The sequence below is a fragment of the Vicugna pacos genome, chromosome 18 (assembly GCF_048564905.1).
Source record: "Vicugna pacos chromosome 18, VicPac4, whole genome shotgun sequence".
NCBI classification, from domain to species: Eukaryota; Metazoa; Chordata; class Mammalia; order Artiodactyla; family Camelidae; genus Vicugna; species Vicugna pacos.
In genome coordinates, this window is record NC_133004.1 from 32,448,823 (window position 1) to 32,475,735 (window position 26,913).

Consider the following 26,913-nt stretch of genomic DNA (forward strand, 5'->3'; position numbering starts at 1 on the left):
GGCGGCGCGCGAGCCGGAGGGCGGAGCCACGAGCCAGGCGGGCAGGTGCGCGCAGGCCGGAGGGCGGAGCCGCGATGCCGCGATGGAGCGCAGCCCCGGCGGGCGCCGGGGCCGGGGCCCGAGCACCAGGCAGAACGCGAGCCGGAGCCGCAGCCAGAGCCCGGGCCAGGCCGGGGTCCGGGACCGCAGGGCCGGGCTGCTCGTAGCGGCGGCGACGGAGGCCCCCAGCGGCTGAGGGGCTTCCTCCTAGCTCCTGCCGGTGGCCGGAACTCAGCAAGCCCCCGCAGCCGGGGAGCGCGGGGGTCCCCCCACCACATCCAGGACCCAGAGACACCCAGGAAAGCGGGGTGCCTCTCCAGATCCAACACAGAGCGACTCCCCAGCTGGGGAAAGCGGAGACTACCTCCGTATTCAGAAGACAGCAACCTCCCTGCGGTACTGAGAAGACTCCCCCTCTTCAGTCTGGGCCCCCACAAGACCTAGAAGGCAGTGACCCCCCCTATCTGGGATTGTGGGGACCCCTTCTCAAGATCCTGCTCACTACAACTCCACACCTCAAGACACGAAGACCCAGCTCAGAACGTCCCTAGATCAGGGGTCTTAGACCCCCCCCAAATTACGGTACACTGAAACCCCAAATCTAGGGACCCGAGGACAGCAAGAGCTATCCGTCACCAGCAAGAGGCCTCGGGGAGCACCACCCCCCCGCCCCCGCCAAAGCTGCGGGACCGGGCCGACTGAGCCCCTCGCAGCTCCCTTCTCATCCCAGCCCATGGTTGTGGCGCCCTGAGCCCTCCGGGCCGGGCTGAGGACGAAAACCGAGACGGCGCCCAGGCCCCCTGCCGCGGCGTCCCCGCGGCCCCAGCCCAGGTAAGCAGGGCCCAGGTGAGGGGCAGCAGGTGAGTGGCCGCCAAGGTCCCGCAGGTGGGGAAGGAAGTATAGGGTGCGCGCTGCCCCCTCCCCAGCGTCGCCATGGAGCCGAGGCTGAAGGACGTCTCTTTGTGTCTCGCTTGGAGGAGCCGCCCCCTCCTCCTCTCCCTTCCCCCACCCCACATTCTAGTCCTGGGGCTTGGACGCAGCTTTCTGGCCCCGCGAGGGAGTGGTGGCACATCCCCTGGCGCCCCGGAGAAGGGAGAAGAGGGTGGAGAGTTCACCCCCCCAAAATTGTGAGCCTGTAGCTGTTAGATCCTCAGTCCTTGGAGGATATGTACCCCTCCCCCCCCCAGGCCAGGCTGAGTTTTCAAGTGAAGTCCTCCCCCACCCCACGGGAAGAGAAGATTTGGGGTGTCCACAGGTGAGGGGGCCTGCAGTGTGTAGCCCTAGGGTGATGGCTGGGGCTTTGGGTGTGTGTCTTTGTCTGCAAGAGACAGGGAAAGGGTGTGTTTGAGAGAATGGGTGGGATTCCCTTATTTTCTCTGTGATCGCTCTGCCCTGCACCCGGGCTACAGGGGAGGGTCTTCACCCAGGCTGTACTTATTGCTCCCTGCAGGACAGGGAGGGGGCAAGCCCTTTCCAAAGTGAGGTGCTGGCTTCTAGGGAGGGGTGGTAGTCTGGATGAAGAAGCCATTTCAGGTCAGGGCACCTTTCTGTCCCCATGTGCCCCAAGGGGCAGCAAACTCTAGGCCTTCCCTCCTCCAAAACACCCAGGGCCAAACCTCAGGTGGGGTCAGTGTGTCCTGGACAACCAAGGGACCTTTCTAGGTTCTTGATTTAGCTTTCCAGGCAGTATACAAAGCAGTACCCTAGACTGGCCCTCAGTGAGGTCCTGACCCCCAAGTCCTGCATCTCATGGGAAGATGAGAGGCCCAGGAGATGTTTTATTCTGAAATTCTGGATCAGAGATTCTGACAAGGGACTGGACTATGCCAAGGGAACGCACTCTGGCCTGCTGTGGTTTCTGCCAGGGTATTTTCCCTGAGCCCTCTGCAGGCAAGCAGTGATGCTGAGGAGGGTAGGACTCTGGGTACAGGTGCCCCAGCAGGAGTTTCTTTGTTCACTTACTCATTCAACAAACCTTTAGCTAATGTCTGTGATGTACCTGGCGTTGGAATCAAGGTCCTTTTTCCCACTTCATCCAGGTCTCCTTTCCTGCTCTTTCCTGTTCATCAGACCTCTGGGCTGTTCTCATTTACCTAGGCCATGCTTGGTCGGACCAGTTGAAGTGGGCCTGGTCAGGCCCAACTGAGCATTTCTGACCCCACACCTGAAGCACCTGATTCTCATCCTGCTGCAGACTTGAGGGCCCCTGAGCCTGGGTGGCCAATTCTTCTCCCCACTTCCCAATACCAAGTGCCTCTACCCCTACCTGCTGTGGGCATTGACCCACGGGGAAGGATGTGACTAGCAGGAGAAGAGGTTGGGGTGCTCCAGACCAGAACCCTGGCAGCCCCGCCTGCAAATTCAAAGATAATTGAGGCAGTCCCCCTTAGCACAGGCTGTGGGGGAGCCAGCAACCCTGAAGACTGGGTGACCTTGGGCAAGCATGTGGCATCTTCCGGAGATAATGACAAGTGAGCCACTCACTCTGCAGCCGGCAAGGCAGATGTGGATCGCACTTGGGCCACAGAACCATCCAGGTGGGTCCTTTTCATCTCTAACGGGGTTCATTTCCCCCAGTGGGTTCCCAGGAGCCCTGGGCCTTTTCAGACAACCCACTGGCAAGGGAGTGGAGTGAGGCTAAAGAGTGGAGATTTGAGTCACTGTGACTAGGGAAAAACATTCAAGAAGCCAGAGGGGGACAGGGAGTAAGTCTCCCCTCTTCGCTAACCTGTGAAGGCTCCCCGTCGGGTCTGGAATAAAGCAGGGTCAAAGCCCTTATTGGTCTTGCCCGAAACCAATTCCCAAGCGCCGGCTCCTGCTTCCTCACTCTCCATCCTCAACTTCTGGCTCATCTCCTCCGTGTCCCCCAACTCCTTCCCCCTGCCATGTGCTGTTCCTCACCGAACTGAAAAGCCCCGCTGTAGGATGGCTCAAGGGCAGCTCTCTGCTTCCACTTCCCCTTCTGATCTGACCTGGGCTGGCACAGAGTAGAGAGCGGAGTTGGACTGGTTGATGTGTTGGTGGCTTGGAGACAGGGACGTGTGTCTACACATGCTGTGAGAGTGTCTCCACATCCAGACCCCGAGCTCCGGGAGTCGGGACCAGGTCTGTCTCGTCCCCGCTGCATCAGTTTTGTCTAACCCAGAGCCAGCATATTGTACAGCACATATTGTAAAACACAGCTTCTAGACACATTTTGTTGATCCAAACAGTGTTTTTCTCATGTTTGTATTTGTTGCCAATGCTAAACAAACATGTAATTTAACAAACGAATGTTGTTTTTTGGATCCTCTTGAAAAATCAGACGCTGTGGCAAGCCCCGGCCAGAGCCAAAGAATGACGACCCTTAGATTGGCTGTCACCCTCCAGCTGGCCTCAGGCCCCACCTGGCCTTTTCACTCATTGGCATGGCCTCCTGGCCCCTCTTGTAGGCATCTGGTTTTGCAGGTCTAGGGTAGAGGCCAGAAAATGTTTGTGCAGAGGATGACCTTTGTCTGTGTGTTCTGCGCACATGGGTCTTCCCTGCCTCCCCCACGGCCAAGTTAGAATGTGCACAGAATATATCCCTGTGAAGTCTTTAGGGCTAAGTGGTAAAGTGAGCCCGAAGTCTTCCAGCCAGAAGCCTCTCCAGCCTGGGCCCACTTTCCACTCTGGACCCCGTTGTGTGCCCCCTCCCCTGTACTGGAAGGAGTCAGCCAGCAGAAACCTGTTTTAACTGTCCCACTTGCCCAGGAGCAAAGCCCGAGATTCTCTGCCCAGGGCTTGCTGAGGACTGTTCTCTGGGCCTCAGTTTACCCATGTGTCACAGAGGAATTAGACTAGAGGTTCTCTTAGCTATAAGCTTCCTCCTTATTCTAACTTTCTGGGACTGAGTCCAAGATGCTCTAAGTTTTGATCAGGCAGGAGAGGTGGGGGCCTAGCTGCAGAAGTCAGTGAAGAATATTGACATGCCCTAAACATTAAGGAAACCAAGGGGTGATACCAAGTAGCCGAGCCAGGGATCAGGGGTCAGGAGTCAGCGCTGGGCTTCAGCGCTGGTCCCCAGCCCTTGGGCATGGCCGTCTTCCTGGATGAAGGTCTACAGCAGCCCGAGGTCAAAGGAGACAGCAGAGCACCATAGATGAGAGCACAGGCTCTGGACTCCATCTGGGTTTGAATCCCTTTTAGCTACTCTGTGACCTTGGGCAAGTTACTTAACCTCTCTGAGCCTCAGTTTACTTATGTGAAAAACAAGGGTAATCCCTACCTTAGGATCAACGGGAATTAAATGAGCTAAAGCATAAGAAGGCCTAGGACAGGGTCTGGCTTGTAAAAAGTGCTCAGTAACCATTGGCTCCTATTGAAAGGGGAGTTGGCAAGTGGGTAAGTAACCCTTGGTGGTAATGCTTTCTTGGTTTTTCTATATTCGGTCTGGGGAAGCCATAGGGTCCCTGCTATGAGTGGGGTTCAAGCCTGAGGGGTGGGATCTATGGCAGCTGGAGTTGACACCCTCTTCCTGCCCAGAGCTGTTTTTTAGGTGAGGTGCCTGCCCCAGACAGATGGGCCTCGGGCCAGAGCCAGGACAAGCATTTCCAAAAGACTCCGTCTTCTGTCGACTACCCCCTCCCTCCACTTCTCCCTTGGTCCCCCTTCCAGGCCTCAGGAAGCTGTGGCCATTTGGCCATCAGGACTGGTGGGGCCCGTTAAAGCCCCCCTCCTCTTCTGTCTACCCTCCATCAACCCTCCCCTCTCCCCACCATGTAGATTGGCCAGTGTGGAGGGGACAGGCCCAGACTCCCAGTTCAGCCCCCATTCAGGGAGCCGTGTAGTATTTCACTTGGAGGGGAGCAGTTTTCAGTGTCAAGTGCCCCATGCCAGCCACTGGACATCCTTTCTCATTTAGCACTGAGAAGAGCACCCACATTAATCCAGAGTGGGGGTTTGAGCCCAGCTCTGTGAGCCCCCAAAAGTTTGTGTGAAACTGGCATCAAACTGCCCCTTACCACGCACTAGGTGTGTGACCTTGGACAAGGCAGTGTCCTCTGTGCCTCAGTTTCTTCTGATGTAGAACAGGAATAATAATAGCTCCTTCTTCCTAGAGCTGTGGGGAAGATTAAACAATAAAGCACTTTTAGCAGTGCCTGCTACTTTAGCCTTGGCTCCTGCTACCTCTGCCACACGCTGTCGGGGTATGCAAATAAGGGGTCTAGGCCAGGGGAAGCCATCGGGACTCCCCATAGCACCAGCTGTCCTTCCCTGTGGCTTTAGTCAGTCCTGGGAGAGGCAGAGAATGTTCCACCTGCCTCTGGGTGTTGGGATGACCCTGAGGGGCAGGGGTGGGGACTGGACAGGACAGAGCCGCCTCTTCTTCTTCCTGATCAGGCCCTGTAGAGGCTGCACAGTTCTCCGCCCTATGGTAGCTCCTGGTCTGTTGGCCCCCCACCATCGCAGGAAGGCTTCTACTCTCTCGAACCGGGGCCCATGGTCCTGTGGGGAGATGGTGCCGTCCCAAGAGCTCGGGTGCCTGCCAGCCCTGATCTGAAGTACCTCCAGGAGGGGCAGCAGGGCCCATAGTTAACATGATTTAGTGGCAGAAAGCACAACCTCTAGACCCACTGTGTGACCTTGGGCGAGGTGCTTAGCCTCTGTGCCTCAGATTCATCAGCTCCAAAAAGGGAGATGATACTAGTACCTGTCCTGTAGGGTCATAGTGGGGGTGAAGTGAGTAGAGGTTTGTAAAGTGCTGTGAATGGGAACTGGGACCCTCTACAGTGTGCTGTTAATATCAGTCCTCAGAAGGGGAATATTAGCCCCACTTTTACTGGTTCAAAAAAAAAAATGGAGGCTCAGGGTCTTCACTCAAGCTTCCATATCTAGGATTCAGGGAAGATTCTGCCCACCCTTCCATCATTCACATGCAGTCCACAGGGCATGGCCAGCCAGAAGGACCTGGCGGACCCTCATCTGGGCTCTGGCCGAGTTCCTGGACTTACCATTCGGCCTCCCTGCCACACACCTCTTCTCACCTGGGGCCACGACAGGCGAGAGCTGCAGCACAGAAGAATCTTCGAAGGAAACCTCTGAGGCTCCCCGACTCCTTCCTCCCTCAACCTCCTCCAAGGACAGTGGCGGGATGCTGCCAGGGGCTAGACTGGGGGTCTCTGAATGCAGCAGGGTAAGGTCCTTGCTGCCTCTTTGTCTCTCGGGATCTGCTTCAGGAAGGGTTTGCTCAGATCCAGAGTGCATCTCACTTAGTGAAAGGCAGGTCCTCTCTGTGGCTTCCAAGGCCCCTGCCCCCAACCCCTCACCTCTACCCTCCACTCTGGCCCCTTGGAACTTACCCACCACTCTGCAGTCATGCCTGCCTCCTCACTGTTCCCTGAATACACCAAGCTCAGGCCTCTTGTGCCTCTGCAGGGAAGGCTCTTCCATCACTAAATCCACAGCCTCCACATGCTCGCAGCCTCCTCAGTGGAGCCTTTCCTGACCTCCATCTACAATTTCATTCCCAACCCCTGGCATCTCCTCGCCTCTCCCTGCTTTATTATTCCCTTTAGGACTTCTTACTGTCTGACATACATCTCTTACTTACTTTTATCATTGTCTCTAAACTAGAATATAAGCTCTTTGAGGGCAGGGCTGTTTGTTTGGTTCATGAATGTATTCCAGATCCAAGCACATAGTAGATGCTCAGCAAATATTTATTGAATGTGCTGGAGTGCTACTGGACACGTCACTTAATCGTCCCTTCTCTGAGTCTCAGCTTCCTGATCTGTGAGGGGTATAATGGGAATAGCAATAGCAGCTTCTCCTAAGGTGATTATGAGGTTTGAATGAGTCAAAATGTATAAAGTACTTATACTTTAAGTGGCTCATAAATGTCAGCTATTATTAATAACACTTTAATTGGTACCATTATTAACCCCATTTTACTGACGAGGACATAGAGGCACAGAGAGAGTAAGTGACTTAACAAAGCTTCTTGGCTAGAAATGGTGGTGACTGGTTCTACACAGGAGGGGCTGAATCTGGGCTCTAGGCTCCTAAGCTAGGCTGTATCCCCCATTCCATCCCTCTGTAAGGGCTCAGGGAAGAGGGGAGTGGGGAGGGTTGTAGCTAGGGTAGGGCTCGTCTCTTCAGGGAGCCTCTACTCACCCGGCTGTCTCTCCACTGACCTCTGCCTGTCCATTGGTAGACCCCCAGCCAAGGCCCCTGAGTGCTGGGCTGCCCGGCTCACCCGGACAATAAGGCTTATGCCTCCTCTCACACCCACAGGGGCTACCACAGGGAGGCTGGGAGAGGGGAGACCCAAGACTCCCACCTCCCCACACGGCCTGGCTGAGGAGGCCGGAAAGAGGCTGGAGAGCCTGTTCCAGCTCTGGGCACCAGCTGCAGACCTGCAGAGTGCAGGACAGAAGCAAGGTCTCAGGCCCCTCTGTCCACCGAATTCTTACTGAGCATCTGCTCTATGCCGAGCACTTTAGGAAGGGCCCCTTTAATTCTTACAGAAGCTCACCATGTTAAGCAGGCATTCTCACCCCATTTTACTAACAGACAAACTGAGGCTTAGGCAGGTGTATAACCTGCCCAAAGTCATGCAGCAAGAAGGGATGGAGCCAGAATTTGTGCCAAAAGGGGAAGACGAGGAAGAGATTTGAGAAGATTCTCCTCCTCCTTTTGAGCCGGAATAGAACGCTTGGTGAACGCTGTATTTGTGCCAAAGGTCAAGGGGAGGGAGAGGACTTACCTGGAGTCTCCTGTGAGCTCCCCAGGGCCCTGACCCCCTGATGTTGTATATAGAGGTGTGCATGTGGTAGCTGGGGACTTTTTTTTTTAAGGGGAAAGGGTACTGAGACTTCGGGGACCCATAAAGGGATAAGAACCACTTGGATAGCTCACTTCATAGACTGGAAAACTACAGAGAAGGGCGGGGTGGTGGGCACTGGACAGGGCTTTCTGGAGCCAGAGGGCCCAGCTCTGGATCCCCTACTCCCTGGCAGCAAATAGGAGAACCCACATGTGACCAGATTTCTGCCCTGGGGTAAAAAGTATGAGGGTCAGGGACACCCTTTGGGGAAGGTGTTAAGTGGCAGAGAACCAGACTGGGACACTGGCCTTGGGGACGTAGGAGGAAGGCCCCCCTCAGGGGTGGGTATCTCTGGGGCTCCCAGCTGCCCCCGCCTTCCTTAGCATGGGCTGGCTTGCTATGGGAATTCAGGTCAACCAAGCTGGGCCACCCTACCTCCTCAGGCTCCTCTCGGGGATACCCACCCTGGGATGCTGAGCCAGGGCGGGTGGGCACAACCTCCCCTCACACTGTCACTTGGTACCATCTGGACCCCCAACCACACATGGCTCCTTATGCTCCCCAGACCCAACAGGATTGTATCTAGTGTAAAGTTTAATTCTCACCCTGCCTCTGTTTACTCAGTTCGCACTTCTCTCCCCAGGTATTCATTTGTTCATTCACTCATTCATTCATTCATTCACCAAATGTTTATTAACTGCCTACTCTGCCCCAAGCACTGTGTTAGCTGCTGGGGATACAGCAGTGAACAAGACCAGCCCGACAAAGTCCCTGCTGTCCCGATGCTTAAGTTCTAGTGGAGAAGAGAGATGGTCACAATAGACATTACGTTAGAAAGTAATACACTCTACTGGAGAAGAAAATAAAGCAGGAAAAGGGGAGTGCAGAAGGAAAGCCCTAGTTGAGAAGGTGTCATTTGAGCAGAACTTGGAGGAAATGAGCCATGTGGATATCTGGGGGCAGAGGAAACAGCCCCCAGGCAGAGAGCTAGTGTGGTCAGGGAACAGCAGGGAGACCAGTGTGTCTGGAGCAGAGGGAGGGAGGAGACAGGTCAGAGGGGTAAATTGAGGGCCATTGTAAGGACTTTGGAATGAGATGGGAGCCAGTGGAGGGTGCTGAGCTGGAGGATAGTGTGATCTAATTGGGATAGGATGGGCTCCCTGGCTGCTGTGTCAAGAAGAGATTTTGGGGGCAGGGGAGCAGTTAGGAAGTTACTGCAGTAGCTGAATGCTGATGATGGCTCAGACCAGTGGGAGTGAGTGAGTGCTGAGGGCGGTCAAGCACCCTCATTAATGTCAGGTTGATTCCAGAGTTACTTTATGCAAACACAAGCAAATGAGGAACCTATTCTTGTTTTCTCGCACTTCAAAGTAACATACTAAACAAAGTGATACAGAGGCCCTGAGAGGGCAAGGGAGCTGGTGGCAGCTGCTGTGTTCCACCAAGAAGCAACCCTATCCTTCATGGCTGGAGGACGCCAGTGGCACACCCTCTTGGAGACAAAAACACTCCACAGAAATCCCAAATGTATTCACCCTTTAACCTGGCAGCCCATTTCTAGAATTGATCATAGACACACTTGCACACTGCAACTGACTTATCTGCAAGGCTACTCATTGTTTGTGGCAGCAAAGGTTGAATACACCCAACACCTGTAAGGTGGTTAAATAAATGGCAGTCCATATATCCATACATACCTTTCCATCCCTGGGGGCCTGGGTTTTGTTTGTCAGCAGTTCCTCCATCCTGCTGCCCGGCCTCCTTGCTCTTCCCCTAGCCTTGCACTTTGTGCTGGGCCGGCCTGGGTGCTGTCCACTCCCATGGTGCTGAAGACAACGGGGCTGGAGGGAGGTCTGGGGTGCAAACCAGAGACCAAGAGTAGAAAAAGGGAGCCAAAGCAGGAGATGTTCAAGTTTCAGTCCCTGGCTCTGCTTCTTACCAGCTGAGAGACCTCCGGCAAATTGCTTAACCCCTATGAACCTCAGCATCCTTATATGTAAAATGGGATTGCCATGAAGATTGAGTGACAGCAGTAATGTAAAGCATTGGCAATTGAGAAAATAAATCATAATTTTAACTTTATCATTTTAGAGCCAGTAAAGCATAGTGGTTAAGCTTTTGGATGCTGCAGAGAGAATGCCTGGATTGGAATCCTGGCTCTACCACTTACTGGATGGATGGTCTTGATCAAGTGACATGACTGCTCTGTGCCTCAGTTTTCTTGTCTGTAAATTGGAGTAAATAATGGTCCCCATCTCATAGAATGTTGTGAGGATTAGATGAGTTAATTTATGTGAGGGACTTGGGCACATGACAGGGTTCCTTAAGTGTCAGCTATTATTATAACTTCCCTCTCCATTATCATCATTCTTATCATAGCACTCCAGCCTCTGTGTTCACAGGGGCCAGTGTCACTCACAGCCACTCCTATCTCTGCTGTGCTTGGGGCTGGGGCTGTTAGAGGGAGACAGCACCTTGCCCCTGGCTTCTAGCCCAGCCCTGACACTGACTTTATATGTGATTTCTAGCAAATCAGTTTCCTGACCGTCAGTCTCTGCATCTGTAAAATGGGGCTAATGATATCTCACGCAGGCCCCTGGGAAAATAGCTATGTGCCTGCAGGGTCACATTCAGGAAAGCCAAGATATAAAAAGTTACAGCTTCCCAAACACGTAAAGAATTATTCACCCAGTATTTGTCACATCCTGGTTAAGTGCTCAGAATAGCAAGAAGATTAAGGCATGGGCCTTGCTTTCAAGGAGCTCTTGGGTTTCTTGCTAGATTGTTAATCCCCTTCAAGGCCCATTCGGGTGTCACCTCCTCCAGGAAGGCACCTCGATCCCCACTGCCAGTGCCTTTCTTGGAAATGTTGGAGCGTTGATCATGGCCTCCCTGGTCTCATGATTATCTGAGTCCTTATTTTATTTGCCTCCTTGATTTGTAGGCTCATAACATCTATCTCATACCCTCAATCTGACTTACCCTCTGCCAGCACCCAGCATGGTGCCTGGGCTTTAGTAGATATGCTTGTCTGGAGTCTTTAGGCTGTAAGTTACATAAATTCAACTCAACCTGGCTTAAGCCAAAAAGGAAATGTATTGATTCATGAAACAAACATTCAGGAGTATAAATTGCTTTGGGCGTGTTTGGAGCCAGGTGCTCAGGGTCATCAGAAATCTCTCCCTCTTCCAGCTCTGCCTATCTCTTTGTTGCTTCATTCTCGGGCTCTCCCCACCCCACCCCCGATGGTGGCTGAGCCAGTCCCCAGCAGCTCCAGGCTGTTCCAGTTTCCAGATAACTTCAGCAAAAAGTCCTAAGGCAAGATCTCAGTGAGTCACTTTTGGTCATGTGTTCATCTCTGAACCAGTCATGGTGACGTGGCAGATGGGATGGATCCCCTGGTTGACTGGCCGTGGGTCAGGCCTGCCCTTAAAGCCTGGTTGGAGACAGCCCTACTGAACCACACGGACCGAGGGAGGGAGGGACCATTCCCCAAAGAAAGGGAAACTGATGCTGGGTAGGAAGAAACACCACAAGCCGATACAAGAAACCACCGAAAACATGGGAGCAAGGCAAGGATCGGGTCAAATCTGGTCTTGAGACATTTTATCTGACCACATGGATGGGGAGGATAGGAGGGGAGAAACCTAGAGGCAGGCAAGGCAAGCATGTGGGGGTGTGGGGAGCTGGCTCAGCCACACAGGCTGAGAGAATGAAGCTTTAGTCCTTCACATGACATAGAAGCAAAGTGAAGCGAGTGAGAGAGGCTGGAGGGATTCCCTGTCCCCACTCAGTACCTGAAATTCCACCTTGTGGCTGCTTTTACCCAGGACTTTTAATAATAGTATAGATCCAGAGAGGTGACCCACCCACGCATAGTCACTGTTTAATGGCATCCTTCCAGGCCAGGGCTTTGTTAAGGATACCCTTGGGGTTTACCTGTGCTCGGGGCATAGCATGGGTCCAGGGACCTGAGGGAGGGGACCCAAGCATGGGGACAGAGAATCTTAGAATCCCAGAGTGAGAGTAAGAAAGGCCTGGCTGACTTGGTCCAGCCTCAACCCCCACTGATTCCCCAACAGATGGGCTTCCAGTATCTGCGTCTCTGCTCCCAGCGACAGAGAACATACTTCCTCCCTGCTGTGAGACTGTGAGACCGTGAGAACTGTCTCACTTTTGAGTTGCTATCTGCCTGGGTCTGCCGTCAGGAGCCTCACAGTACACAGTGCATAGAGCATGTGATCTAAAGCCTGATAGCCTGATTTCAGATTCCACTCTGCTGATTATTACTTGGGCAAGTTACTTAGCCCATCTGTGCCTCAGTATCCCTTTCTGTAAAATGGGGATAATAATAGAAGCACCCACTTCCTAGACTTGTGATTGTTAAGTGATTTAATCCAGTGTTAACACACCACATGGCATATGGTAAACACTCTATAAATATTTGCCAGTGTTATTATTCTCTGGCAAGACAGGATAAGAGCAGGTTCCCTTCTCTTTACAGGCGGTCACCCTCCACCTACTCCTGCAACTGTGTTCTTATTGCTTGATTGCCAGTGTTGTCACCATCCAGGTTACCTACTCTGGCCACATTCCTGGCAGTTGGACACACTGAGGTTCAGATCTTGGCTCTTTTGCATACTTGCTACATAAGCCTTAAATTAGGGTAGTGTTAGCTGCTGTGACAGATAAGCCCCATATATCTCAGCAGCCTAACTAAACAGACGTTTACCTCTGGCTCACAAAATGCAGAGCGGATGACCCTCATCAGCAGGAGGCGTCCCACACGCAGGGGACCCAGACTCCTTTTGTCTTGCAGCTTGCCCACCGCCTTTTAGAGTCTTGAAGTCCTCTGCCTCAGGCCAGCACACGGAAGAGAGAATAGAGAAACTTCAGCCATTCTTAAAAGCCCTAGCCTAGAAGTGACACACCTCATTTCTGTTCATACGCCACTGGGGAAAACCAGTCCCAGGTGGTCACACAGGTGACCACAGCTGGATACAAGGAAGGGGAGAAATGTACTTCCCTGCTGACAGCCACTGTCCAAAGCAGCTCTGTATCGTAGAAGTGGGAACGCAAAGTTTTGAAGAGCAGTTGCCCTCTGTAACCAAAGGAAGTCGTCAACCTCTTGAGCCTCTGCTCTTCATCCATAAAGTGAAAGCATCACTTGATTGCGGCAGTGGTTGCACAGCTCTGTACATTTACTAAAATCAATGAGTTGTACACTTGCTGTGGGGGCATTTTGTGATATGCAAGTTATATGTCACTTCAACTGTTTTTTAAAAATGGAAAGCATCTTGCCCCCTTCTCAAGGTACTTATGAAGACTCAGTGAGTGAAATTTTGCCGGGCTGGCACTGTGTGTGTGTATGTGTGTGTGGTGGGGAAGGGGGTCCCAAAGTAGGCCTGAGTTGAGTTACCAATTGGGTGTAGCTTTCATGAAAGTGACACCCAGCTCGAGCCACCTGCGAACAGGAAGTGGTAGGTGGTTCGGTCTTGCTTCTTGCTTGAGAAACTCTTCCCTTCCCCCCACCGTAGCCCTCCCAGCATGCGACGGAAGACCCAGCCCACAGGGCCAGAGCCTTGTGGTCAGAGCATGACCGCTGCCATGAAGACTGTGTGACACCCTCCCGCCTTCAGCACCACAGATGGGGGCTCGAGGGCCTCTCTCAGGGACAGTGAGGACATGCACTTGAGGCAGCACAGTCAGCTCAAGTGTGCACAGATGCAGCTCCAACTATACAGGGTGAATGGAGGTCAGCCAGGGGCCTCCACTGCCTGGTGCTGGGAAGTTCACGGTCATCTAGTCCACAGCTGCTCCTTCAAGTGGAAGCAGTGACAACAATGAGAGTAAAATACTTTTAGATCAAGTTCCCCCTGACGCCAAACCTCTGTGCCTTCAAGCACTCGGTGAAGCTGACATGTTTCACTTTGCTCTGTGGGCTCAAGTCCCTGCCTGAAAAAAGGATCTGGTGCACTTGCCACGGGGACTGTTGTGACACCCCTGGACCAGTGCCTGGTACCCAGTCAGCTCCCCACAGGAGCTCCGAGAATGCGCGCAAATCCCTGGCCAAGGCGCTGCCCTCTCTGGGCCTCAGTCTCCCCACTCGGGTACTGAGGGATCTGGATGTGATGTTACCACATCGTGGCGAGGGAAAAAATAGTGGTTAAAAGCACCAACTTTGGAGCCAGTGCCAGCACTAGCTAGATGACCTTGGACAAGTTATTTAGTCTCTCTGTGCCTCATTCTCGTCACCCCTAAGATGGGGATAATAGTAATACGTTGTGGTATTATTATCCACTGATGGAACTGTGAAAATGAGATGAGTTCGTCCTCAGAACAGGGCCTGGCACGTAGTGAACACTATTTAGCGTTGGCCTCTGCTGTTATTATTGCTGCTGTTGTTATTATTCATCTTATGGATGTGAAAGCTGAGGCCCAGAGAGGTGATGTGACTTACTCAAGGTCACCCAGCTAAAAAGTGGCACACGATAGGATCAAGGCCAAGCCCACTGAGCCTCAAGGCCCGTACCATTTCTGTCACTCCCCACTGCGCCTCTTAAGTCACGTGCCTCGTAACTGGGTCAGAGGCAGGGTGTACCTGGGGGGATGACACACCAGCAGGGACGGTGTGCTGGTTAGTTCCTTATCTCCTGCTGACACCTTGCAGAGAACAGACCTGATGGGAGAGGGAAGTTGAACGAGTGAGGGGGCTATACGGAGGACCCCCAGACTGGACCCTAGGAAACAAGGAAAGAGATGATAGAGAGTTGAATTGGATGTAGCACCTGCCTCCGTGGTGCTTTTGGCCCATTGATGGGGACAGACAGGGACACAGCTGAGACCACCCAAGATATTCAACAGGGGACCTGAGAGATAGACATATAGATGCTCTCTGAATCCTGGGGCCCCTCAGAGACAGGAATTGGCACCTAGGGCAGCAGGGAAGTCTTCCTGGAGGAGTGGGACCTGAGCATAAGATACAGGAGATGGGGTGTGGGGCAGGGGGCAGTGGAAGCAGGAAGCGGGAATGGTGGAGGGCACTGGAGAAGGGCATTAGAGCTGAAGGTAGGCAGTGCTGGGCAGCAGTCAGAGCGTGGGCTGAGCCTGGGAGGAGCTGATGTGCCCCTAACCCAGCCCAGTGCCTGCCCAGGGCAACTCTGAGGCCAAAGCAGCAGAGACCAGCCAGGCACCCAGCAGTCCCTGGGGGAGTGAGGGGGGCAGGGAAGAAGGGCTTCTAGCAACTTGCAGCTGCCAGTCAAGCTCCCAAGAGATGCAGCAAACAGCCCGAAGTGACCTGACAGGGCCAGAACCCAAAGTGGGAGCATTGCCACACGTGTGCGCACATGTGCCTGCACACACGTGGCCTGCCCGCCTCAGCAGCCCTTGGGGATTCCACACACATCGGGAGAAGTAGGTCAGCAGAGCAGCCCAGCGTCTTTTCCTGGTGGGCAGGGGGCAGAGTTCAAGGCAAAGAGGGTGTGTGCTCATCAGCACCCCTGGGGGTGGCCCCACATTCTCCGCAGGAATGGCCTTACCTGTCCCAGTGGCCCCAGAGCAGGTGGCCTGGGTTTTTTCATTCAGGGGTTGGAGAGCTGGCCCTTCCAGCCCTGCAGCCAGAGAAAGACTATCATGGGGAGATACCACCCCACTTCAGCCCTGTAGCAGGAGGGGCCCAGTGCTGTCCAGGCCGGAGCTGAGGTTGCACAGACTTGGGATGGTGCCAGGCAAGGTTGGCTTCAACACACTGACAGTTGCAGAGGAAACGGGACCAGGTGTTGGGGGTCTGGCACCATCCCTCCGTCTAGGGGTCTGTCTGAGGGCATCATGTGGGATTTCAGCTCATTCATGAATGGTGGGGAGCGGGGGCCGGACGGGGAACAGGATCCTGAGGAAGCAGAAGGGGGCGGGAGCCCAAGCGGAGGAGGGAAGGACGGCTCTCCGCTCCCCTAGTCAGCCAGCTGGGAGGACGTGCAGATGGAGCTCCGTTTGGGGCTGGGTGGGAGGCCAGGAAGTTCCCTCCTGATGTTCCTTCTCTCCGTGTGAAGTGGGAGGCTGGGTCGTGCAGAGAGGGAAGAGGAAGGCAGAGGGAGGAGAAGAGGGTTTGGGCCTGGAAGGGGAGCAGGCAGACCAGGGTGAAGATGCCAGGCTCACCCCTGCCCACGGCCTCCAGCCGTGCTCAGCAAGAGAGGGTGAGAACACATCCACACTCAACACTTCGGGAGGGGGAGTTCACTGTACCAGGCACCAAGGCTCCATGCTGTTGACCCTTAGGGAAAGGATACTATTACATCCTTTTTATAAAATGGGGAAACTGAGGCACAAAGACATGAAGTAACTCGCACGAGGACATCTAGCTAGTGAGTCAGAACTGGGATTCAAACTTGGGCAGGGTAGGACTGGGGGCAAAGGGAGTGAGGGCAGAGGAGCTGCACCAGGAGGCAGTGCCCCAGGGTAAGCCCAGAGAGGGTTCGGCGCTGGCCTCTGCTGCTGGCGCGCACACAGACATGGACACACGGACACCTGCTCCTGGAGGCTCAGCTCCCTGGCCTAAGCCTCCCCCCATTAAACAGACAAGAAGAGCAGGCCCCAGATGGATGCTCACTGTCACCCAGCCCTGAGCTCTCCCTACGGCAGCTCTCTGCACCCCCAGCACCAACTGGAGACAAAGTCAGTACCCCTGAGGGGGTGACCAGTGCGGGTGGACACTGAAGGGGTCAGTCAGGCCGTGAAGGTGGAGGGTGAGGGTGGTAGAGGGCTGGGTCTTTGTGGAACAGGTGTTCTGTCCTTGAGTCCGGGGGTGCTGGGCAGGACCCTGGGACCGCAGCTGCAGTTGTGTGTAGCTGAGCTGGGGTTGTGTTGTCTGTGATTGGGGGAGGGATTATAAGGCTGTGGTGGGTGTGCGGCCACACCTGCACCGCCCTGCCAGAGGCTGAGGCTCCTGTCTGAGGCTCCTGTGGCTGAGGTGTTTGATCCTGTGACCCCTGCCCTCAGACCGCACCTGCCCCACCTCTGCCTTATTTTCTCTACAGCCCACGTCACCTTTAATCACAGTATATCATTCATGCGTTCACTGTATATTGTCCATTTCCACCCTAGAACCTAAGTCCTGTTGAGGGCCGGATTCTGATCTGTGTGTTCGGTGCTGTGTACCCAGGGCTCCGAACAGCACCTGGCAAACGGCAGGTGCTGATCAATACTTGTGAATGGGAGCACTCATGTGAACTCATGTGTGTCTGTGTGTGAAATAAATACGTGTGCCTTCTCTGGCATTGTGTCTGGATAATAGCATGAGACAGACCAACGGTTCCCAAGTAGGGGCTGGGGAGCAGTGACTGTGTCTCCAGGGAGTGCTGGCTCAAGGCTGTCCCTGAAGCTTTTGGGTAAAGGTGATGCAGTGAAGATGCTTTTCGCCCCCTCGTGGTCATCTTAGGCCAGGCATCGGGCCCAGCCCTGGGGATCCTGGGCCCTGGGGAGGGAGGAGAGGGCCCTGGCCTGATGTCACACTCCATGCCACACCCCCCACACCAGGGAGAAGATGAGCGTGGGCTGCCCAGAGCCCGAGCCACCCCACTCCCTGCCCTGCTGCGGGCCAGGGACCACCCCTGGGCTGGGTGCAGGCGTGCCCCTCCTCACTGAAGACATGCAGGCACTGACCCTCCGCACACTGGCTGCGAGTGACGTCACCAAGCACTATGAACTCGTCCGGGAGCTGGGCAAGGGCACCTATGGGAAAGTTGATCTGGTAGCCTACAAGGGCACAGGTGAGTGTCTGTGGGTAGCCAGTTCTAAGACAGGAGTGGGGACTTGGCTGGGGCTTTCTACAGGGGCCAGGAGGCCATCAGGGAGGCAGTTAGTGGTCCGGATGGAGAACATGTAGTCTGAAGTGGCCCAGGGAAGAGGGAATCAGGCAGATGGAACAGGGCGAAATCTCTGGGCAGAGGATCTAGACTGGAGGGTGGGCTACTTTGGGGCCATATAAGGTGCCTTTGGGAGAGCCAAGGGGATGCACCCAGGGACATGTGAAGCTCAGGGGAGAAGTCAGTGCTGGTCGTGGTGTCTGGGGAATCACCAGCATATCAGTGATAGCTGCCATCAGGGAGGTGGTCTGAGCTGACAGGGGGTCCTCGGGAAGAAGGCACCATACTTACAATGGGGTGGGAGGTGACCTGTGAGGTCAGTATGGCCACCTCCATTTCAGGTCATTGAGGACGCTGACACCCAAAGAGATTCAGTCACTCAGCCAAGGTCATGCAGCTACAGAGGGTGTGAGCTAGAATGACCCCAGGGGTCAGCTCCAGAGCCTTCTCACTTAGCCACTGAACTTGATGCCTCCCTCACAGGAGTGCCAACTCAGCCAGCCAGGGATGGGGGCAGCATGAGCGCCCATGGCTGCACACAGTGGGGGCAGGGGGCAGTGGGAGTTAACACTGGACATGGGGTCACCTGAGCTTTGCCACTTGCTAGCTGTGTGACCTTGGGCAAGTGACTTAACTTCTCTATGCCTAGGTTTCCTCCTTTGTAAAAAAGGTAGCATTAATGCCCAGCTGATAGGGTCATTATGAGGAGTGAGTTGTGAATGTGAAGGGCAGAAGGCGGGGACCATGGTGCATAAGTGTGGTACATAAGTGCACACATGCATCACACAGCCAGGAACCCACATGGGTACAGATGCCCACTCAAGCTCAGAGTCCAGGACATGTGCCCAGCAGACCCTCACCTCTCCGAGCCTAGTTCCTTCTTATTCATTCATCCATTTAACAAACATTTCTTGAGCACCTACTCTGTACCAGACTCTGCTGAAGGCACTGGAGATACAGCAACGAACAAGACAAAGGTTCCTGCGCTCAGGGAGCTGCCTCTAGCTGGGGGAGACAGACAAAATAAGCACACAGTATGTCAGGAAGAAAAGGGGAGGGTGGAGGGAACAACAGGCTCTCCTTACCACCCTCCTCATTCAGGACAGCGGGCTGGGTATAGAAGACCAGGTTGACCCCTCACTTGCTGCATGGCCTTTGACAAGTCCTTTTGTCTCTCTAGGCCTCAGCTGAGGACAGACAGACATGGGTATGTGAGGGGCAGGGGCGCAGCAAGGGGGGTCTTCACCACTGTCACTGTTGCCCCACCAGGCACGAAGATGGCACTGAAGTTTGTAAACAAGAGCAAAACCAAGCTGAAGAACTTCCTGCGGGAGGTGAGCATCACGAACAGCCTCTCCTCCAGCCCCTTCATTATCAAGGTCTTCGACGTGGTTTTTGAGACAGAGGACTGCTACGTCTTCGCCCAGGAGTACGCGCCTGCTGGGGACCTGTTCGATATCATTCCTCCTCAGGTACCTGGGTGGGGGCTGAGGGACAGGAGATGGTCGTCTGGGTCCCCAAAGTGTGAGAGCCTGGGAGGAGTCAGACCACTCGTTTAATCATTTATTGAGCACCTACTGTATGCCTGTCACTCTTTGGAGGGTTGGGGATACACAGCAAACAAGAAAAGAGGTTCCTGCTCTGGTCCTAGTGGCAGAAACAGACACTTCACAATTAGCCGGATGACACACTGAGATGAGGAGCAGCCTGAGTGATGGGACGAAGTTCAACAGCCCCCCTCCTCCACAGCTGCATAGGAACACGTGGGGACACAAGAGGAGAGGTGGCAGGGCCAGGAGAGGCTTCCCAGAGGAGGTGACTTGGAGTGGGCAGAATGCCGGGGGACTCCAGGCACCTGGCTTTACAGGGTCTGAATCTGCTCTGCGGACTACTGGATAAGTGACAAGTCCTCTCAGAGCGTCAGAATAAGGGAAATGGGCAGATAGCAGCCCCAAGCAGAGCTGAGTCAGTGCGGGGCAGAGCGCTTAGCACAGCACCTGGCCCATAACTATACCTATAGTTATTGGGGGAAAAGGGGGTGGCGACGAGCACGGGGGCGGGGAGGGAGCTGGGGGTGCCCAGGTGGGATGGGGGTGCGGGGCCGCAGGAGGGAGGCGAATCCCAGATGGGGAAAGGGACCCGGGAGGGAGTCGTGGCGGTGGCGGCGGCGGCGGCGACGGTGGCGGGAAGGGAAGGAGAGGGCTGGGGCAGGCCGGCGCCCCTGAGCGGCTGTCCCCGCCCCGCCGGCCGCAGGTGGGGCTCCCTGAGGACACGGTGAAGCGCTGCGTGCAGCAGCTGGGCCTGGCGCTGGACTTCATGCACGGGCGGCAGCTGGTGCACCGCGACATCAAGCCGGAGAACGTGCTGCTCTTCGACCGCGAGTGCCGCCGCGTGAAGCTGGCCGACTTCGGCATGACGCGCCGCGTGGGCTGCCGCGTGAAGCGGGTCAGCGGCACCATCCCGTACACGGCGCCCGAGGTGTGCCAGGCGGGCCGTGCCGACGGCTTCGCGGTGGACACGGGCGTGGACGTGTGGGCCTTCGGCGTGCTCATCTTCTGCGTGCTCACCGGCAACTTCCCGTGGGAGGCGGCGTCGGGCGCCGACGCCTTCTTCGAGGAGTTCGTGCGCTGGCAGCGGGGCCGCCTGCCGGGGCTGCCGTCGCAGTGGCGCCGCTTCACCGAGCCGGCGCTGCGCATGTTCCAGCGGCTCCTGGCGCTCGAGCCCGAGCGCCGCGGGCCCGCCAAGGAGGTCTTCCGCTTCCTCAAGCACGAGCTCACGTCCGAGCTGCGGCGCCGGCCCTCGCACCGCGCGCGCAAGCCCGCCGGGGATCGCCCGCCGGCCGCCGGGCCGCTGCGCCTCGAGGCGCCCGGGCCGCTCAAGCGGACGGTGCTGACCGAGAGCGGCAGCGGCTCCCGGCCCGCGCCCCCCGCCGTCGGGCCGGGGCCCGTCCCCGTCCCCGTCCCCGTGCCAGTCCCGGTCCCCGTTCCCGTGCCCGTGCCCGAGCCCGGCCTGGCCCCCCCGGGGCCCCCCCGGCAGGACCGACGGCCGCCCGGACAAGAGTAAAGGGCAGGTGGTGCTGGCCACGGCCATCGAGATCTGCGTCTGAGCCGCCCCCGCCGCCCTCGGGCCCGGGCGCCGTGCAGCAGCCAGGCCGGGGCGCCGGGAGCCGCCCTGGGCCAAACCGGCCAGCCCCCGCGGCGGCAGGAGGGAGTAGCGGTAGATGAGGCAGGCGCCCGGTCCGCGGCGGGCTGGTGAGATCGCCACCAAAAGACCTCTTGCCCCGCCTGTGGGAGCCAAGCCCCGCAGACTGAGGATTCAGAGGCCCCCGACACCAGGAGCAAGGGAGCTTGCCGGCAGACTCCCCCACACCTCCCTAAACCCTGGAACCCTGACTAGTTGCTCCTGCCCTTTGCACCCCCTGGCACATCCTCCTGCGGTCCCACCCCTGCTCCTGCCCTCCCCCCAACCCACCCTGGGCACAGAAAGAGACTTAAGTATTTGGGCAGAGAAGGGGCTTCAGGCCCCTGGGTGCTGGCTGGGAGGAGGGCATGAGCTGAGGGCAGGGGTGTGGCTCAGCTGCGATTTGCCCCCTTCCTGGGAGGCTGGAGGCGAGGAACCAAGCCCCCTGCAAAATGTAGCAAATGTCTGGATGTTGCTGAAGCTTGTGTGTGTAGGCACAGGCCCCAAGGATCCAATGACTACCCCCTTTCTCAGTCCCCTGATGAGGACACTGAGCCCACAAAGAGGGAGGCCTGCTGCGTCCCCTTCCCCGTAGCCAGAGAGGTGGGGTTCTGGCAGCCTTCCCCCTCCCCCACAGGGATATCAAGACAACTGAAGGGCTCCCAGGGCGGGGGCCTCAACATCCCTAGGTCAGGGGAGTGAGCGCAGAGCCCAAGACCAGGCCCAACTCCACCTGCTGCCTGTCCCTGCACCTTCCCCAGGTCCAGAGCTCCTCTCAGTCCCCGCAGCCTCAGTCCAGACTCAGTGCCCTGGGCTTCTGGCAGGCGGCAAGGTGATTTGTGCTGGGAATGTCTCCTGGGTTTCTCCTGGGGCCCAACATGTCCGCCTGGGGCTGACCCCATCCCATGTCCCCCAGGTTGCTAGTACTGGAGTGTGGGTGTGAGAATGGGGGGCCATGGAAGGAGGGGTGAATGTGCACAGGTGTGCACGTAGCCGTGTGTGTTCAGTGGCTGCATCCAGACACCTCAGTAACTCTGCCCCAGGATTCCCACCAGGCAGCTGCCAGAGGGCATCCAGGCCTGCGTTTCAGCACACCCCTCAGGGAACCCGGCCAGGAGGCACCTGAAGGTTGGTTCAGGCCCCCAGGCAGCAAAACAGACCAGAGGAGCCCAGCCTCACCCTGTACTCCCTCGTGAGCCCCGCCCTCTCTTTGGAGGCCTGGGACCCCGCAATAACCTCAACATGGGTGAGGCTGCTCCCTCTGCCTGCAGTGCCCCACCCACTGTCCCAGGCCACACCTTCCAGGGTCCCTCCTGGGGCTCTCGGCCATCTGAGGGGGCTCCCTAATGGGCCAGGCTGACCAGAGGGGACCCTCGGCCTGGTACCCCACCTCTCCACTCACCCTCATTCCCACCACGCAAAAGGGCTATAGGTCCCCCTGCCCTGCCCGGGTCCAGTTTACAAACAGTGTGCGGTTGCCCCAGGGCCTGGCCTCCCCCTCCTCAGTGTGCCCATCCCTCTTGAGACCCACTTCCCCGGCGGGCACTGGGGCCCTCCACATGCCAGGTAAGTAGCAAACCCCTCCTCCCACCAAGGGCCCAGTCTCAGAGAAGGCCCCCCCATCACTGCCCCTGGCCCACCTGGAGCCCATCCGGGCACCTCTCCCAGCCGCGACTTCTCCTTTTGCCTTAGGCCTCTCGACATCCTGTCTCCTGCAATAACAAGGAAGCGAGATTCCAAGTAGACGTCCCTCACGTGCGCCCTCTCTCTCTTTCTCTCTTTCTCTGTTAAGATCCTGTTTGGGAGTTTCTCCCTCGTCGTAGTATCTAGAATATTAGAGTTGGGAAGGGACCTTAGTTCTGTAGCCCAGCCCCTGTTTTCAGAGGCACAGAGAGGGGGCAGTGACAGCCTGACGGGGAAGCAGGGCTGGAACCAGGTCCGCACATTCGCCGTCAGGGCCTTGCTGCTGCCGCCACCCTCACCACCTGCTTCTCTGCTGGTTGGGTTGGGACCCTTTGCCCCTTAGGAGAGGTGTTGGTCACAGATGTTTACCTCAGTTTATGTCACTGTCAGAGAAAAAAATAAATAGCAAAAAAAAAAAAAAAAACACCGTAGACATGAAGACTTAGAAGACAAAAAAAAACCCTTACAATTCTTCTGTGAAGGTGTGTGTGTGTGTGTGTGTGTGTGTGTGCACGCGCGCGCACGCGCGAGCGCGTGTGTTTCTGTCCCACCCTGGGCTGGCCGGATCACCCCCGACCTCTGTCCCAGACCCCCCACACTGCCCCTGTCCTTCGGTGCTTCCCAGAGGCCCCTCTGAGCTGGCCTGTGGGGTGTGGGGAGCCCCAGGGCAGGAGGTAGGGCCACTAGTTAGCTAGAGGGTCTTCCACCAGGCCCCCTGAGCAGAGCCCCAAGACCACTGATGCACCCCAAGCCCATGCTGTGGCCAGTGGGACAGTCCTAGTGGCTGGTATCAGCATCCAAGCCTGGCTCAGGGCCTGGGTGGAATCCCAGTTCCAGACCCTCATGTATTGCCACTGTCCCCCGCCTTGTGTTTGTAAATACTCTGGCATCCTTTGGCCCTGAGAAGGTTTTTAAATGTGTTATTTACTTCTCTAATCATGACAATTGCTATAAAATAAACACAAGTTTAGAAAAACTACCACTGGGTGGCTGTCTTGTCTCAGATACGGGGTAGAGAGGGAAACTGAAAACCTGACATGTTTTAAGTGGGGTCTGCAGAGTCCAAGGGCAGCTACCTCCGTGACCTCTCTGGCCTCAAGTAGGCCCAGGCCAGGGCTTGAGCATGAAGGGGACAAGGACCTGGGTTCTGAGGGAAGGGAAAGGGGACTGGAGTCCAGCTTCAGTGTGGAATCCTTCAGACTGGGCAGAAAATAGAGGCAAAAAGCCCAGAGGAACAGAGTAGGCGATTCATCCAGCTGCTGCTCAGCAAATGTTTACTGAGCACATTCTGTTCACCTGGCTTCCTATCGGGGACTGGGGACACGCCAGTAAACAGGACAGATGGGGCACCTGTCCTCGGGCAGCCAGTGACCTAATGATGGAGCAGACATTACCCACATGGAAGGCTGGGTGCTGGGAAATTACATAACTGGGAAATGGATCGAGTTTGGAGGTGTCAGGAACTCCCCAAAGATGGAGACCAGAGGATTCTGAGTTGTCTGGGCATCCGGCACAGCAGGTGGGAAGAAGCTGATTGGGCCATGGCTCCAGACTCAGAGGCAACAGGCAAATGGTGGTTCTAAAGCAGGGGAACTGGGGCCGGCTGTAGGGAGTTTCGTGATTCAACATTCACCCAACAAATATTGATTAATTACCTACTTGTGTCAACAGAACAATTCTGTTGGGTCCGTCTTCAGATACGGATCTACCCAGAGTCTGAGCACTCTCACCCCCAGCCTTGCTCCTGTCTGTTGGCCCTCACTGGTCTCCCAGCTTCCTCTCCTGAGCCTCTTCAGGCTCTTTTCAGTACAGAAGCCAGAGTGAGTCTTTTCATAAACAACACCTGTCCCTCTGTTGGAAACCCTATAACGGCGCCCCATTTCACCACAAATCAAAGCTGAAGTCATTATGGTGGCCTCCAAAGTCCCAACCCCATCCCCAGCTCCACCCCTTGCTGCCTTCAGGCCTTGCCTTGGACTTTCCCAAATCTCCCTGGAGCCCCACCCCTAGCCACCGCCTCCTTCAGGTCCCTGCTCAAATGCCAACAGATCAGAAACTGCTTCCTGGACAGATGCCCCCCACCCTGCTTCACTCACCACCACTCGCAACTCCAGGTACTTCTCCATCTCACGCCCTAGAAGGTAAGTTCCATTCAAGAGGAGAGTCAGTGTTTGGCAAACTGCTGCTCCTCTCCCCGCCCCCACCCCCATGCCTGGCACGTGAGAGGCACTGCATCACGGTCTGTCAAATTAACTAATGAATACCCAATTTTAGGGGCCCAGGATCCAGCAATAAGGAAGATAAACAATCCCTAGCCCTTGAAGCTTACTTTCTAAAGATGAAGACACACATTAAATAGGTCACATAATTATCAATGAAATTGGTGGTGGGGGGGTGGTAAAAGAGAAAGAGGGGGAATATAATAAGAGAAAAAAAAATCCAGACTAGATCAGAGGGGGAAAGGCTCCTACCCAAGAATTTGATCAAAACCCTGCCATTTCAAGATGTCTGCTACTTGTCTGTAGTGATAAGGGCAGATACCTGGGGACAATAACCCCTTTACTTAACAGAACACTTCAGTGGAAATCTACCAAAGTACCAACATCCCCCTTTACAACTCTCAAGGCGTAAGAGAATACCAGGACTGGCCACTAGGGGGCGTTAATCTCCCGCTGTCAGCTTCTGTCTGCCACTCAGCGTCGCAGTTGAACTCGCATCCTTTGGGGGTGATAAAACCATCACCCCGCCAGGCCAAGGTGGTGTAACAAAGAGTTTACGTACGCACACATGCACAAGCGCGCAAACACACAATTTCACAGACCAGCCCAACCTGTAGAAGTCCCTTATGTCTGTCTATTTAGCCTGGGCCACCTCCTCTTGGTCATGGAGAATTCTTTCTGGAGAACAGTGAGTGTCTTTTTGTGCCCACAGTCTTCAGTCTGGACTAACTCAGTCCATCAGAAAGGATCCTATAACATTGAACTTCAGAAGAGAAGAGATTGTATTCTTGGTTCCTTTTCCCCCAAGATGCTTCTTGAGCATTATGCAAAATTTCCCAGCTCCTCGCCAATAACAGCCAAGCATGCCAAGACAAGGAGTATTGGCAGGGCAACCTCACTGTTTCCATTATACTCTTCATGCAGGACAATGGATGCCTACTCACTTACATCACTGTGAAGGACTAAGAGTCCTCGGACAGCATCTCTGTCTCAAAAATGTAAAGCCCCATCCACCCACCTAGTGCCCGGTTCAGGGTGGAAATGTGGACGTAAGAAAAGTAAATCAGAGGTATTTACCAGCAATTGAGGGGAGGAGAATATTCATCACTCAGTGCTGGGTTAATGGAGCTTTGGAGCAATGGAGGAATTCAGGGGGTTCCTTTTGGAGCCAAAGAAGAGCAGAAAGAGGATGGTGGCTTCAGAGATCAAGAGCTTATGGGGCAGCCAAGAAATAGGCTGTATAATTAACGTACTGTATTGTATACTTTAATTTTGCTAAGAAAGTATATCTTGTGTTCTCCCCACACAAAAGAATTCTAACTATGTGAGATGATGGATGTATTAATTAGCTTGACGGTGGTGATCATTTCATAATATACACATATATCAAAATATCACGTTGTATGCTTTAAATATATGCAATTTTTATCTCTCAATTATACCTCAATAAAACTAAGAATGAAAGAAGTAGAAGACTGGGCATGGTCTAACTCATGAGACAGTGAGCCCCAACTTGAGAATCCTCAGAGAGATCGTGGAGGGGCCTGGCTATCATTAGTATGTGGCAAGGGGCTCAAGTCAATTAATTTTGATATTAAAGGAAAATGGAGGCAGGGCACGACCTCTGGGAGAGCTGGAGCTGCCGGTGGGGAACAGGTCAGATTCAGAGCTCAGCAAGGAAGTGGGACCGGGCTTGGCATACGAGGTCGTGAAGATAGGTACTGGTTTTATATTAGGACTTCTTTTCTCACTTACCTTCTTTAAAAGAAGAATGTGGCCACTAGCCTTTGGTTCTGGAATGGCATTAAGAATGGCCTGCTCCATTCTGTCAGCATGATTTCCAGGTTCTGTATCTTCTACAGATGGAAAAGATGTCAAAGAGCAGGAGCAGTGACTCACACCTGAGAACATCCCACTGGGAGGGAAGGAGAAATCCTGTTTATTCCTCAGGAATACTGAAGTGCCCTGGAGTAAGCAGACATTCTTCTGTAATGATGTTATCAGTAATGCTTTAAACTACAGCACGCTGTTTATGTATTTGAAACCAAGTTTGTTTCTTGTTTTGTATTTTTCTCTCTGGAAATTGCAAGGAAGTGGTCTTAAAAGAAATAAACAAAACGGGGGGAGTGTACAGCCAAGTGGTAGA

General features: G+C 55.0%; 1 protein-coding gene and 1 pseudogene across 2 annotated transcripts; both read left to right on the forward strand.

Moving 5' to 3' along the window:
- SBK1 (SH3 domain binding kinase 1) lies at positions 1 to 23,527 on the forward strand. 2 transcript variants are annotated; one of them, XM_072942839.1, is made up of 5 exons: positions 1 to 870; positions 2,430 to 2,576; positions 17,357 to 17,589; positions 18,955 to 19,157; positions 19,939 to 23,527. In XM_072942839.1, the coding sequence occupies exons 3-5, from the start codon at positions 17,364 to 17,366 to the stop codon at positions 20,746 to 20,748; spliced, it is 1,239 nt and encodes a 412-aa protein (XP_072798940.1). In that variant the 5' UTR covers positions 1 to 870; positions 2,430 to 2,576; positions 17,357 to 17,363; the 3' UTR covers positions 20,749 to 23,527. The 2 variants fall into 2 exon arrangements, with proteins under 2 accessions (XP_072798940.1, XP_072798939.1); XM_072942838.1 differs by lacking the exon at positions 2,430 to 2,576 and having other exon boundaries at positions 2 to 870.
- Positions 22,108 to 26,661, forward strand: LOC140687007 (MICOS complex subunit MIC10-like; annotated as a pseudogene).
- Positions 26,662 to 26,913: the final 252 nt, after the last annotated feature.

What these genes read in the sequence shown, in the direction of transcription:
- SBK1 (XM_072942839.1), top strand. Translation starts at nt 17,364, where the DNA reads ATGAGCGTGGGCTGCCCAGAGCCCGAGCCACCCCACTCCCTGCCCTGC. An exon ending in GGTAGCCTACAAGGGCACAG is followed by an intron (nt 17,590 to 18,954) that starts GTGAGTGTCTGT and finishes TTGCCCCACCAG; the next exon opens with GCACGAAGATGGCACTGAAG. An exon ending in TCGATATCATTCCTCCTCAG is followed by an intron (nt 19,158 to 19,938) that starts GTACCTGGGTGG and finishes CGCCGGCCGCAG; the next exon opens with GTGGGGCTCCCTGAGGACAC.